This window comes from Psittacula echo (assembly GCF_963264785.1).
Source record: "Psittacula echo genome assembly, chromosome: Z".
Lineage (NCBI taxonomy): Eukaryota > Metazoa > Chordata > Aves > Psittaciformes > Psittacidae > Psittacula > Psittacula echo.
The window spans coordinates 90539357-90552489 of NC_137742.1; the positions used below are offsets into that span (position 1 = coordinate 90539357).

The window sequence follows — 13133 nt, forward strand, 5'->3', positions numbered from 1 at the left end:
GACATCACCCTCTCCTGACAAATGAAACAGGGAACAGATTGCTATCAGCATAAGAAGCAGCTCCTTTGACAGGTACAGGACTAAATGGATCACACAGAGATGCAAGATTTCTGGTTACTAGAAACACTTAAGTCATACTTTTCAGGAGAAGAGTGACATGAGAAATCACATTATCACATAACTAATTGGGGTGATAGGTTAGGTGTCTTCTGAGCTTAAAGACTTCATCTTGAACTCCAAAAGTAGACTGATAGCTAGATCTCACTGGGTTTTAAAGAGCTTGTATTGAGACAAGTAGGAAACTGCCTCTTTCCTACAATCAGTGTCAGAGAGAGATTTTCCTACTTCTGGTTCAGATGTCACAAGCAGGGAGAAAAGAGCCTGCTCTGAAAAGCTAACTGTTCAAGTGATAAGATGGAGGAACTTCAGTTCATTTCATAAAGACATGGAGTGGTCAAGATAAGAAAGCTCTCCTGGTCTACAGGCTGTAGCTGTGAAAATTTCCTAGCTGTGAAAATTACCTTTTCCCTGGATCATTTATTAAGGGAAAGGAGGTGAAGAAAGTTCTGGAAAACAAGAGCAGAACTCTTGAACGACTTATTGAAAAGCTTCTTACGCCTTAAAGAGCAGAGAGAGAACCTGGATGTCATTATTGAACACACTGATAGCAAGTGATAGAAGAGTGACTTGCTGTTGAAGCTACATTCATTTCCTGCCTGCCATTTTAGCTTCCCCAAGTGAAATTAAAATATCTCCCAATGCCATTTCTAGATTTTGCGATTGCTTCCAGAGCCACCTCCAGTCATTCAGTTCTAGCAACCTACTATTCTATCTAGGGACAAGGAAGAGAAATCACAAGATCTTTTATCCTAGACATGAAGAGTGATGAAGCACATGAGTTCTGTGCAGAAGCTGCTGGACAAGAATGTTCAAGCGCAAGGAGTTTGTACGCAGCCACAGCAGATTTCACAAGAACTCTAAGTTTGGCGAATGGCAATCTCTGCGGTGTAGTGGGAAAACACTGCTAAACTTGGAATGAAAGTTGCAAATGAAGGCACTACAAAAGCTATATCCAGCATGCCCAGTTGTTCTGTTATTAATGAAAGAGAAAGAAGGGAATCAAAGTAATACATAAGAAGAAAATGAGGTTTCCATTGTTGCCTCTTATCTAAGGAAATCACTGACCACATAAGGGAAAATGAAAAAATTTCAATTTAGTGACTTGCCCAGCAGCAAAATCAAAGGCAGATGCTGGATATAATAGACAGTACTGGCCAAACTGTTTCTGTACAGCACTCAGTAAACAGGGTTGCCGCTATTGAGTTCTAACCTCTTGTCATGCAGCAACATTGAGTCAACAATCAACTCTCATGGCTTAATGCTTTTGATGTTTACTTTGTTCTTTCTATAGTTCAGAAAAAAGCACTAATGCACCAGTCCTCTTACCAAATACAATCTTAATCCCAGAATCCCAAGCTGTTTGCTGTTGGCCAGTTAAGTCTGTTAAGACGAAAGGATTTGATCAAGCTTTACATAACAACACAGAAGTTAAATCCAGCAAAGAGAGCTCTTTTTATCTGTACTGCTCAGACAGCTAAGAGGGGGAAAAAAAAGAGAGAAGGGAAAAAAAAAAGGTAATGAACTTGGCTATGTAAAACAAAATAAGGAATTCAATTATTTCTCTTATTGCCACTCTGTCTTTTCAGTGAGAGTCTTCTAAAGAACTCAGGTTTATTCTCCAGTAAAGTCTTAGAGTTAAGGCTGTAACTTTCCCCGAACCTAGAAGAACTGTGGCACCTGCTGTGCTTTTTTGCAAATCTGAGAAATGTTTCTTTTTCATTTTTCCATCCCTACTGTGTATTTATGAAGACAGAATACAGTTCATTGATTAGACACTTGCCTGGTACTTGGTAAGAGCTGGGTTTGAGTGTTTTGTTATTCATGTGCTTTGTGTGCTTAGTCCAACCAACCATGTTTCAGTGTGATACAGCTCCCTGTCTCTGAAACTACTTTTCAGTGATGTTGATGTTACCTTATGACACATGAATGTCTAATAATGTAACATACATGTATTGTACCAGTGTATATGTAAAGGTTGTGAAGTAGCAAAATGAGGGCAGAACAACTATTTTAGACACAAAATTAATATGCTTCCTAGAATATTAAGTACATTTTCACACAAAACATTTCTATGCAGAAAAGAGCTATGAGTGATCACTGCGCACCTAAGCCACACAAAATTCAAGCTGTGCCCTAACAAAGGTTTCAAATCATGTTTCAGCCTCACTTTATGCTGGTATCACAAGTTTACGTTAGCACTATCACCATCATTCAAATATGTTGTGCCTGTAAAATGTACAAAGTTATGCGAAAAAGGTGAAAACATCCTGCTTTAACACAATGCTTCTAGTATCATCTGTTAACTAGAAGATTTCCAATGCCCCATTCAAGTAGGAAGTGGCTAACGCTGTCCCCAGCATGAAGCACAGTAGGAAGATCTGAAAGCACAAGAGATAAGGACCAAGCCTTGGCAAACTGCATGTATTTGCCTGAGCATTGAGCGGAACAGTTACCTGCCTCCTAGCTGGAAAGATGCCACAGAACAGCTCTTCCCCAGTGGCAGCACACAAAGGAAGGACCACCTGTCCTAAATCTTGTCTGCACTACTCAGCTACTTCGTAAGAAAGGAGATGCATCAGAAGTAATAATGTAAAACTGCTGGAAGACTGAAATTACAGTAGCCTAAAAGGGTTTACACTCTAAGAAAAACAGTCCTGTTGCTGAGTAGTTTGGAAATAACATACTTTGGATACTATGCTTGCTATGCAAGGCAATTCTACACACAAAGGAAGAAATAATTAGAGACAAGGGAAGGTAGAATGAGACACAGGAAAATGAAATTATTCACCTCATTGATGTTTAACATCCTGTGTTAAGTAGTTTCTCCTATAATTCTGAAAATTAAAACCCCACCCTTTATTAGAGTTATGTCTTACTATGAGCAGAGAGAAAAACTGTTTTGAAGTTAAATACAGAAACACTTCTAACAAACACTGACTCCATCATGGCAAGTATATCTTGCTTTTGTGTTTAATAGCAGTCTACAAGCAAGAGCTGAATTCAAGCTCATATATTACAGGCACATACTAGGGAAAATTCTTTATAAACTATAGATGTGGTAGAAACATGGGAACCAAGAAACACAGTATATTAACACATTTCACAGGTAAGGAACTGGAAAACAGACATACTTAACATAGAGAATCTTTCAAGTTCTGTTTAGACAGAAGTCTCTACCACCAGAAACAAATGACTGGATTATAAAAGGACATATATTTCCTAGTTAAGCTTGACACAGTTCATTGCTCCAAATAAGTTGGGCATATTATTTCCACTAGTCTATAATACAAATCTAGCATACTGCCTCATGCAACCACTTGTAACACTACAGGGTTTCTGAAGTCTCATTTTCTTGTTTTTTTTTTAACAGAATGAGCAGTAATGCCCTCAAATTAATCTCTTCCATTCATTAACTCCCACTTGCCCAACTGGTGTTGAAGGTACCTCAGAAGTGTTCTCTGTCCATACTCAAGGTCCCCAAAGTCCCTTCCTACCACAACGATTCCATCTCCACTTCAAGGAGAGACCTGATCATAGAGGAAGAGATCAGATGAGCCTCGGAAGAAGTTCTCTGAGGCAATAATGATTCCATTCATATTCAAGAGACATGTATAGAATAAGAGTCTCTGGTCTTTGTTAGAAATTAATGCAGGAGTTCCTGAGTCTGGTTTGGGTAACCCTGAAGGGTGGGCAGTGTATCACAAAACCCAATGCTAACATTTTCAGTGATTGAGTTTACCACCTCTGCTAGGGACAATGATATTCACTACTGCCACTACTGCCAAAAAAAGTACCTAGAAAATATTGTGAGACCTTGAATTAAAACACTTGGTCCCTATGATCCAACTGGGTGACTTTTTTGATACTAGGAAGACAGCAGTAGGAGATTCAGAAACAATACCGTATTCCCACCTTAAAAGTTTTGCCAGGCAGAAGATACGTCAGTATATTAAGAACCACACGCACATACTGATTGTTCACTGACGTACTCCCATATCCCTTAATATTAACCAAGAAATTTTGTTCTTCACATACCTTCTAGATGAAAGTGTTCATCACCAATAGTGTCTCTGTAGCCTTCCCCAGATAAATCCTGTAAAAAAAAAAAAAAAAGAAAAAATCACAAAGGTACTATATACAAAGTACTGAGGTGTTAAGAATTTTTATTTAATTCAATTAGGACTAATTTAAACCACTAATGAGAGCAGAGAAGTTGTTTTCCAGGAAGTAAGTCAATCACTTTATTAGTGATAGTCAATGAATTTTGTGCTATTTTACAATGCTCTGGACATACTTTAGGACAAAAATTCAATTGAGATGAATAGATTGTACAGGGGAAAGAAAAAGAAGTGTTCATATTCAAATTCCATTACAAAGTAGATTAATATTTAGCATTTCAACATTCTGTCAATCAAGCAAGATGAAAAAACTCCAAATAGCAACGATAAAGGAGAAATATGCCCTTCACTGCCCACAGAGGAATGTTATCACTTGGTTCCACCAACAAACAGAAAACCTTCATATGCCAGAGGTCACACAAGAAAAGCAGATACCAGACTCTGAAGAGCTGCCTGATCCCTCAATCCTGAAATTAATGAAATTTTGTTAGCCACAGGACATCTAGAACAATACAGAAGCAGAAGCCATAGATATGCAGATGATCTTATCTCAGACCCCTAAAACATTTCTCTAATGGTGCTGAAGTAGGGCATCAGTGGGATTTGGAGCTAATCCCACTTACAAAGACCCTGAAGAGCATTCTTACTCTCTTATTAGCAGACCCTTCCAGCTCCAGTCCCCACCTCCAGCTAAACCATAAGCAGTGACAGCTATTCTCATGTTTTGCCTTCTCCCGTTCATTCCAAAGGCTCTGGCATCACCATATCGTCACTGAGCTTACATTATAAGTCTGGCTCCCTGGGTTCTACACAAACACTTTCTGGCACTGATAAACAGTTATGGTGATAAAGAAGGATATGGTCCTAAAAAGCTGGTGTGCTGTGCTCATTGCCACTTTTTCACCTGCAAAATGTACCAGGAACACAGAACCAGCATTCTCAGCATCAGCCTATGAACTGGAATTTGACTGTTCAGAGATTTTTGCACAAGGTAAAAATAAAGGGAATAACCTGTGAAAATGAATGTTTGGTTGTATCCATTAGCTTTGTTGCTAAGCAATTTAATCTGATAAAAACAGTTCACCTCTTTTTCTCAAAAAAGCTGACATAGACTCTTTTCTGCCTTCCACATGCTCAAGTGTTATTCTTTGAGATTAGTTATCAGAAAGTAACTAAGCCACAAAAGCATATCTTAGGAATTCTTCAGTATCAGCTTCTGCAACAGCATTTTAAAAATCAGATTTCACAAACTCTACTGGATAGCTAGTCCTGCAAATACCATCCTTTTCATGAGCAGATACCGTGAAATAAAGTTAAAACTCCAGGGTCAAATGGCTCTGAGAAATGATGGCAACCTGGCCCAGAATGCTAGGATTCTGCCTACGACAATGCTGCTATAAAAGCTGTCATTCTCGATTTAGCTTTCCAGGAAGCAAATAACAAAAAGCATTTTGTTTCCTTGAGTTTTTGTTCCAGAAAAAAGGTCTCTTTTTTGAGCATGTGCTGATGAATATCAATCATTACGTTAAAAATTATGGAAGAAATGGGCAGTGAATGAAAAGGAGCCGTTACATGTTGGTATAACTTATATTTCTGCAAGAAGATGATATTTCCAGGCCTTATAAAAGTTAGTATACAGTTGTTTATCGAATTCCCCCATGTCATCATCTTCCATGAAGCTCTGAAAGTGCAGCTCTGACTGCAGTCATAGATATAATGAGATACAGAGAAGTGACTGTGCTCGCTCCCACAATGCTAAATATTTAATAACTGGTTGGTTGGTTTGTTTGGTTTTTACTAAACTCAGGATTCCTGCTCCCTTCCACTGTCTTGGGAAACAAATATTTTCTGTTAGACTGATCAGTAAATATGCAATGTGTAGCTATGATCTTACTTGTGAGGTTCCTCTGAGGGCAACACTAGCTAGCCGGTAGCCTTCATCTCTTAAAATTTCCGCAAAGCAAGCAGTGCATCTCAGTATCAAACATTGGCTGTTAAAATGATGTCATTAATCTCATCCTCCACAAAACCCACAAGCCATTAGTTTTTATGATTTTTTTTCAGAAGACATCCCTTAAAAATGAGCATATATTTGTTGATGTAAAATGCACCACCAAGTAACTCAATGGAAAAGAGTGGAAGGCGGAAGTGTAAAACAGCAGAAAGCAATAATATTCATTAAGCTAGCTTCCTTATTTTCTTACTGTTATTCATTATATGATCTTAAATATTAACTCCTTCTCCATCTCCTACTTATCTAAGTGAAAGTAGTAACCTAACGCAAGCAAATTTCCAGTATTTCTGCTTTAAACCAAATTATTACAGATTACCAAATTCTAAAAAAGAGTTCTTATTATGTTGAACCATAACATAACTCTTAGATAGCACAAACTGACAATCCATCCTGAAACTGATGACACTATCATTTCAACATTTTAGTGACACATTTAAGCGGAATTTATCAGCTCTGATTCAGATGTGCTCCTCTGTGTATGCAAGATTGTGACATGTATTATCTTTCATAGACAGATATGTATCTGCAAGAGGTGTGGGCAGCTTTTAAGATTTTACAGGGAGAAAACGAAGGAAGGAAAGAAACTATCATTCATCTTACTACGATTATCTCTTCTGTCAAAAAAATTGCAAGACAGTTACTTGAATATTTTTAGCAGCACTGAGACAGATAACTCAAACTGGATAATGCCAAAATGCACCTGCTTGAGAAAAGGATTCTGGACAGTGTATGTAAACTCACACTCAAAAGGAAAGTACAAAAGCCAAGCAAGTATCAGTGAAAACAATTCTGACTGTAGCTAGTACCGTATAATGGAGTACTTTCTCTATGACCTGTACAAATTGCCTTAACGTGAATATAATAATTCATCTACCTCCAGCAAACCAAATTCAGAAAATGGACTAGAGTGAAAGAGGAAGTGCGTAAAACAGAACTTGTAGCTCAAGAAATTCCAGTGGGAAGCAAATGCCATTGCCAGGTAGGGATATTTAACAGTCCGGAGAAGTGTGCTGGAGCACAAAGGCGACACAGGCTCGAAGGGATGATAAATCTGCATTGGCTCTGCTGTTTGTCCAGGCTGGGCAGTGTGGGCCTCCCCACACCCTGCGGAGCTGCAGGAGCCAGGCCTGCAGCAGCAGTGGTGCCAGAGAGTAAAAGCAACAACATTTAGGTCATAGGTAGTTGTATATCACTGTCCTGACACCATGTTTTAAATCACAACACTGTGTTTTCAAACTGCAACACTGAGTCACGAAACAACCAAAACCAGATGTACCCTGTTAAATACTATATAAGTGAGGTCAGCGAGCACTTGAAAGAATAAAGAAAAGAAATATTTACATAGAAGGATTATTCCAGCATGCTATTTCTATAGATTGCTAAACAGGAACCCATCTAGAATAAGTGTCTCTACCTCTCTGGGAGTTTCACAGATAAATAAGTTGGCCTCTGTCAGCTACCATCACAAATCACACAGAATGACTATGATTCAGGCTCAAACATCTGCTTCAAAACTCTGAACAGCTGGCTGCCTGGCCTGGATAGAACAGGCCTTGTGTCACACATAACTCGTTCTGATAGGTGCTGCTGTACTCAGATTTAAGAGTGTGGAGGTGGAGAGAGGAGTTAATTACTGCAACTCCCTTAGAAATGTTGCTGAGTATATACATAGATGAGGAAGAAAAACAATCTTTAAGAGCTCCCACACCCCAGGGCTTCTATTCAACTGGTTACAAGTCAGGCAATTATAGCTCGCTTTCCACCTTTGCCATGCAGTCAGACTCCAATGGATTCTAACTTGCTGGGAAATTTATTTTCTTTAACTCCAATATCAGCCCTAACCACCCGGGACAGTTTCTTACTGATACAAGTTTCTGGAGAGTCCAGGCACTCTGCTGCTTCCAACTACTGGCTTCCTTTTCACCAGCTGTCTGAAAATGCTACCATCCCATTGTTCTGCCAACATCACTTTATTCTTCTGATGCCTTTGCTGGCTCCTTTTGTCCTTCTACATTGGGGTTAAACTCCTTCTTCACCTTCCAGGCTCTACACAATTGTATTTGCATTTGCGTTCACATCTCCTTGGCGTATCTCCTAGCCCCTATGCCCACTGATTCTTTTGATCTTGGTCATAAGTATGACTCTTTCTACTTGTCCTGGCTCTGCCTTTTCAGGCCACTCTCCATGACACCCAGCACGTAAGAACCAAAACTACAGAATGCAGAGTGCATATTTTAGCAACCTATATTTGGACTAACATGACACTAAATATAGTTTTGCTTTTGGTGTAAGTAGAGACAGCTACATCCACAGACGTAACTAGATATATCAAAGGATAACCTTTGATTTCAGTAGGTTATTATGATAACAAGCACATTTTAAAAGTATGGACTCCCCTACTCTCTGTATTACATCCCAGTCAATATTATGTTAATTAACGTTTCTCTAAAAAGGTATTGCTCTTCTCAAGTAGAAACGAGTTGCTTTACCTCTGCTTCTTCAAACATCTCATTAAAATCCTTTGATTTAACCTAAGAGACTCAATTTTTCACATTTTTGGCAGAAAATATGCATTTTTCCTGATTAAATGAAGTTTTTATCAAGGTATCATATCTACTACTTTCCCCAATTAAAACAAGTCCAAAATGACAAATTATCAACCAAGAAAACTTTCCTCCCTATTTTGAACCAGCTGAGTGAAACATGTATTTTTTTCTGTCTTTATTCTCATATTGATGCAATAAAGTTCCAGTATTTTTGGAAAGAGCAAAGTTGAACACATTTCACAACAGCATGGGACAAAATATGTGGTAACTCTAATATCTGTGGAGTAGATTTTAGAATGTTTTTAAAGTAGCTGCTGACAAGAATGCCATGTCACCTATTCACAAACATTCATTCTTGATGTAGACAAAAAACAATCCCAAAAAATAGAGGTTCAAGAGAGTAAAGATGCCCTTTGACCTTTCACCCAAATGACAGAGAGCTCTGTCAGCTCCAAAGTGGCTATTGAGAATGCTTCAGTCTCACTTGCAGGAAACAAGTTCCCTGAGTAAGTCTGATTTTCATATAGTGAGTCCTTAGCAGATCTGAAAAACCCATTCTCTTGAAGATGGTTCAGGAAACCTATCCAAACCCCAAAGCAGTTATTATTATTATATTTTTTTATTATTTTTTAGAATCTTGTCCAGACTTGAAGAAAAAGAGGTAAAAGAATTTTTTGGGGGTGTCCTGGGTTCAGCAGTAGCAGTCATTTTTCCTCCTTCTTAGTAGCTGTTGCAACAGTGTGTTTTTGACTTTCAGCCTGGGAACAGAGCTGATAACAGCGATGTTTACCCTGACCAAGGACTTTGTGAGTCTCATGCTCTGCCAGGGAGGAGGAGAAGCTGGGAGGAAGCAGGGACAGGACACCTGACCCAAACTGGCCAAAGAGGTATTCCATACCACAGCACGTCATGCCCAGGATGTAGAACTGAGAGTCCCCAGAAGGGCTAGAATGCTGCAGGGTGGGGGCAAGGTACCAGTTGGTGAGCGGTTGTATTCTCTTCCTTGTTATTTCCTTTATCATTATTACTATTAGTGGTAGCAGTAGTGATTTGTGTTATACCTTAGTTATTAAACTGTTCTTATCTCAACCCGTGGGAGCTGCATTCTTTTGATTCTCCTCCCCGTCCCTCCAGAAGCGGAGGGAAGAAAGGTGGGGGGAGAAGTGGACTGCGTGGTTCTGATTTACGGCCTGGGTTTAAACCACGACAGGGGGAAAAAAAAAAAAATGGTGGGAGGAACCTAGTTCCCATTTGGAGATCCGAAATTTCCCATGGACTAGAAACGTAGCCGTGTGTGACTATGATCAACCCAAGCCTACGCTTCCTTGGTAGGAAACCTATTCACACCTCAAAACCTGGTATCATTTATTTTAGGATAATGCAGGTGAAAGTAGATATTCAGTTATCTGATCATCATTCTTTACAAATACCACTTTTCAGACAGACTTAAAACTCAAAATAAAGTAAGCAAATAAACAAACTGTTTATAGTCAAGACATTCTTGGAGATGACATTTTGTTAGGTTAGCAGCTTTCATGCATACAATCCCTGGCAGTCAAATATACATAAAAGTGGATGTTTGTGCACACAATTTTGTGTGATCACTACTTACAGGCAAAAGATAGGAATGCATTTTGGGCATTCATTTGGCTTTCTGCATTTGGAAGTGAAACCTTCCTATTAATATTCTCTTTCAAAAATGCTTGAAGCTCCCCCTCATAAGCCTTTTCAAATAAACCATACACTTAAGTATTGCAGTGCCCTATTTAGAAAAAGAGCTTCCCTTCCTTTCCTGTTCATAAGTAATCTATGTACCTAGGGCCTTACACAGATAAATTATATATTACAAACCTCACTATTATGAAAGTTACATTATAAATACAATTAAGAATCAAAGCATATACCATATAGAAAAACCCTATAAAGTAATGCACATTTATGGCTTGGTTTAAGCCTAATATTGTTTCTCCTACAGCATATTTCACCTTTCCTTCTGCAACCATGAGGTTTTACTTTTTCTTTTTGAGTTTGGCATTCCGGATAATTTAAATAATACAGACAACTCACCAGGATTCAGCTTTCTGTAAAGAATGTGTAAAGCAGCTCACACTTGGAGAAGTCAAGGTGACTTTTAACTTTAAGACCAACATTCAAATATACATTGCAATTGCAATAATGTAGTTTGTTGAGCAGAGGCAGCAAGCTCAACTCCTATGATGTTTTCTTTGTCTGAAATAAGAACCTGATGCTCCGTGATCCATTACAGACACGTTTTTTTTTCCTCCACCATGCATGGAAGCTTCTCTCAGATAACATTTCTTCATAATATAATCACAGCAGGTAGAGTTGTTAAGAAAACAGGTTTCTCCTTTAAGATCTCTGACAAATGATCTTGGATGGGTTTAGCTGCTTCGGTTTAGGATTTTATTGCCTTTAATCTGTCCTGATAGCCTCTATGTCCAAAGTTATGGTCTTTGTAATACAGCAGAGCACAATGGGTATAGCACAACAGATACAGAAAATCATCCTTTGGTACCTTAGCACAAAGTTCATACTAATACACCAGTTCAAAAACTATGATCATGAAATACATTCAGTTTGGCTGCTTCTGCTCTAGGAGCAGTAACTCCCAGCCATAATAATATGGTAGTTGTGTTTGAAATTGATGCGTCTATATCCACCAGTTTGACAAAATTGCAGCCCCTGCAGCCTCATCTCACAGAAAGTGACTGGAGAGAAATTCCAGCTGCTGGTAAAATACTGTGAAGATAAATTCAGGATAACATAACCCACCCCCCCACCCCCACCCCCCCTTAATCTCCAGTCACAAAGGTTCCAGTTACAGGCTTACGAGGCAAAAATATCCCAAATATCTTCATATCCCTGTTACCCTCAAATGGGTACAAGAAGCAGTTGTATGATACACTTTTCAGGATATCCCATCCATGGGAACCAAAACATGAGGCTGTATTGAGGAAGTGAATGTGCAAAGTAGATGGACACTTACTCAAAGCCTTTACAATAAACACCTGAATAAATAAGAAAGGAAGCGTGGTACTTTTTGCTCCAAGTTTCTTGCAACATGTAGCATCTCTTGTCCCAGTCCAACATGTGGACCAGGCTTTCCAGCTGGATAAACCACAAATCCTTTCTTTATTCTTCTGATATATTTCTTTTCTCCAGCCTATGAAAACCAGGTAGTGGCAATACTGAAACATGCTGTTCGCAGGTAGATTTTTCAGCTCTGCTGCAGTGGGTAAATGAGCATCTTCTTTTAATGGTCAGTCACTGCAATGCACACTCAACAAAAGCAACCAACCTGCTCATTTAACTTGAATCGTAAGATTCTTATGTGCTGTGGAAGATAAGCATGCTCATATCCTGTATGCAAAAAAAAAAAAAAAAAGGGTCTGTAGAGGAAACAAAATCAGTAACAGTTTAAAATGCTAAGGACTTGCTTAATATTATCTGCAGCCAGCAAAAAAACATTAACACATGCAATTATCCAATGTACATTAAGGCCTGTAGATAGTCAGAAGATCCATTTAGGGGATAGTTTTATTCAGATCATTCCATTTTCAAGACAGAACATTACTGCATTTCTGTTTCTACTGTTTCACCTTAGATTTCATGGATCTTTACAAACTCTGATGCTAGGTGTTGCAACGTGACATCTTCCATTAACAATATTATTGGAATTCTTGAGCCATATTATGGCTTCTACTTTTTAAGGTGTTAGGGTGAGACAGTTTTTCAGGGACTTTTGCCAGATAAGAGATGATATAACTGAAAGCAGCTGTATGAATAGATGTACAGATTCAGCAGTTATTTTACAGCTGAAGGGTCCAACCACCTCCAACTGAAAGATGTCATCAGTCTTCCAGATTAAATAGGACTGAAACAAGAAGTGACTGCTTTTTGCTATATTTAAATTCACTTTGAAGCTACTTCAGAAGCATAAATGAACTCACTCTACAGATTCAGCTATTTACCTTACTTTATTCTTCTAGCTATCCTCTAATCTCTTTGCTGATTGGAAAATCAATTGTCCTATGTCCCCCAAGATCTGATCTTCAACACAGATTATACTGACGAACAAGTCTAAGGACATGAATGAAAGAGGACAAATCTTCATCTACCTTTCAGCCTGGAGAAGCTCAATAACTCCTCCAAATTGCTTATTTTGAGGTTCTGCACCACAGCAGACAGACAGGCATAGTAATGTAATAAATCTGGTTTTCTGTTCAGCTTCCTTTTATGATCAATTTGGTTACCAGAAACTCTTTAATAAACAGACTGAAGTGCACTGAGGTGAGTTTATCCAGGCACGTGCTG

At 38.7% G+C, this 13133-nt stretch overlaps 1 protein-coding gene across 1 annotated transcript in view; it reads right to left on the reverse strand.

The window, feature by feature from the left end:
* NKD1 (NKD inhibitor of WNT signaling pathway 1) overlaps positions 1-13133 on the reverse strand; it is a gene marked incomplete at both ends in the record, with an annotated part of 112210 nt that overhangs the window by 38363 nt on the left and 60714 nt on the right. Inside the window, one exon of the mRNA XM_080638145.1 lies at positions 4156-4213. Within this exon, the coding sequence (XP_080494271.1) occupies positions 4156-4213 (58 nt within the window). The remainder of the gene's footprint in view (positions 1-4155; positions 4214-13133) is intronic.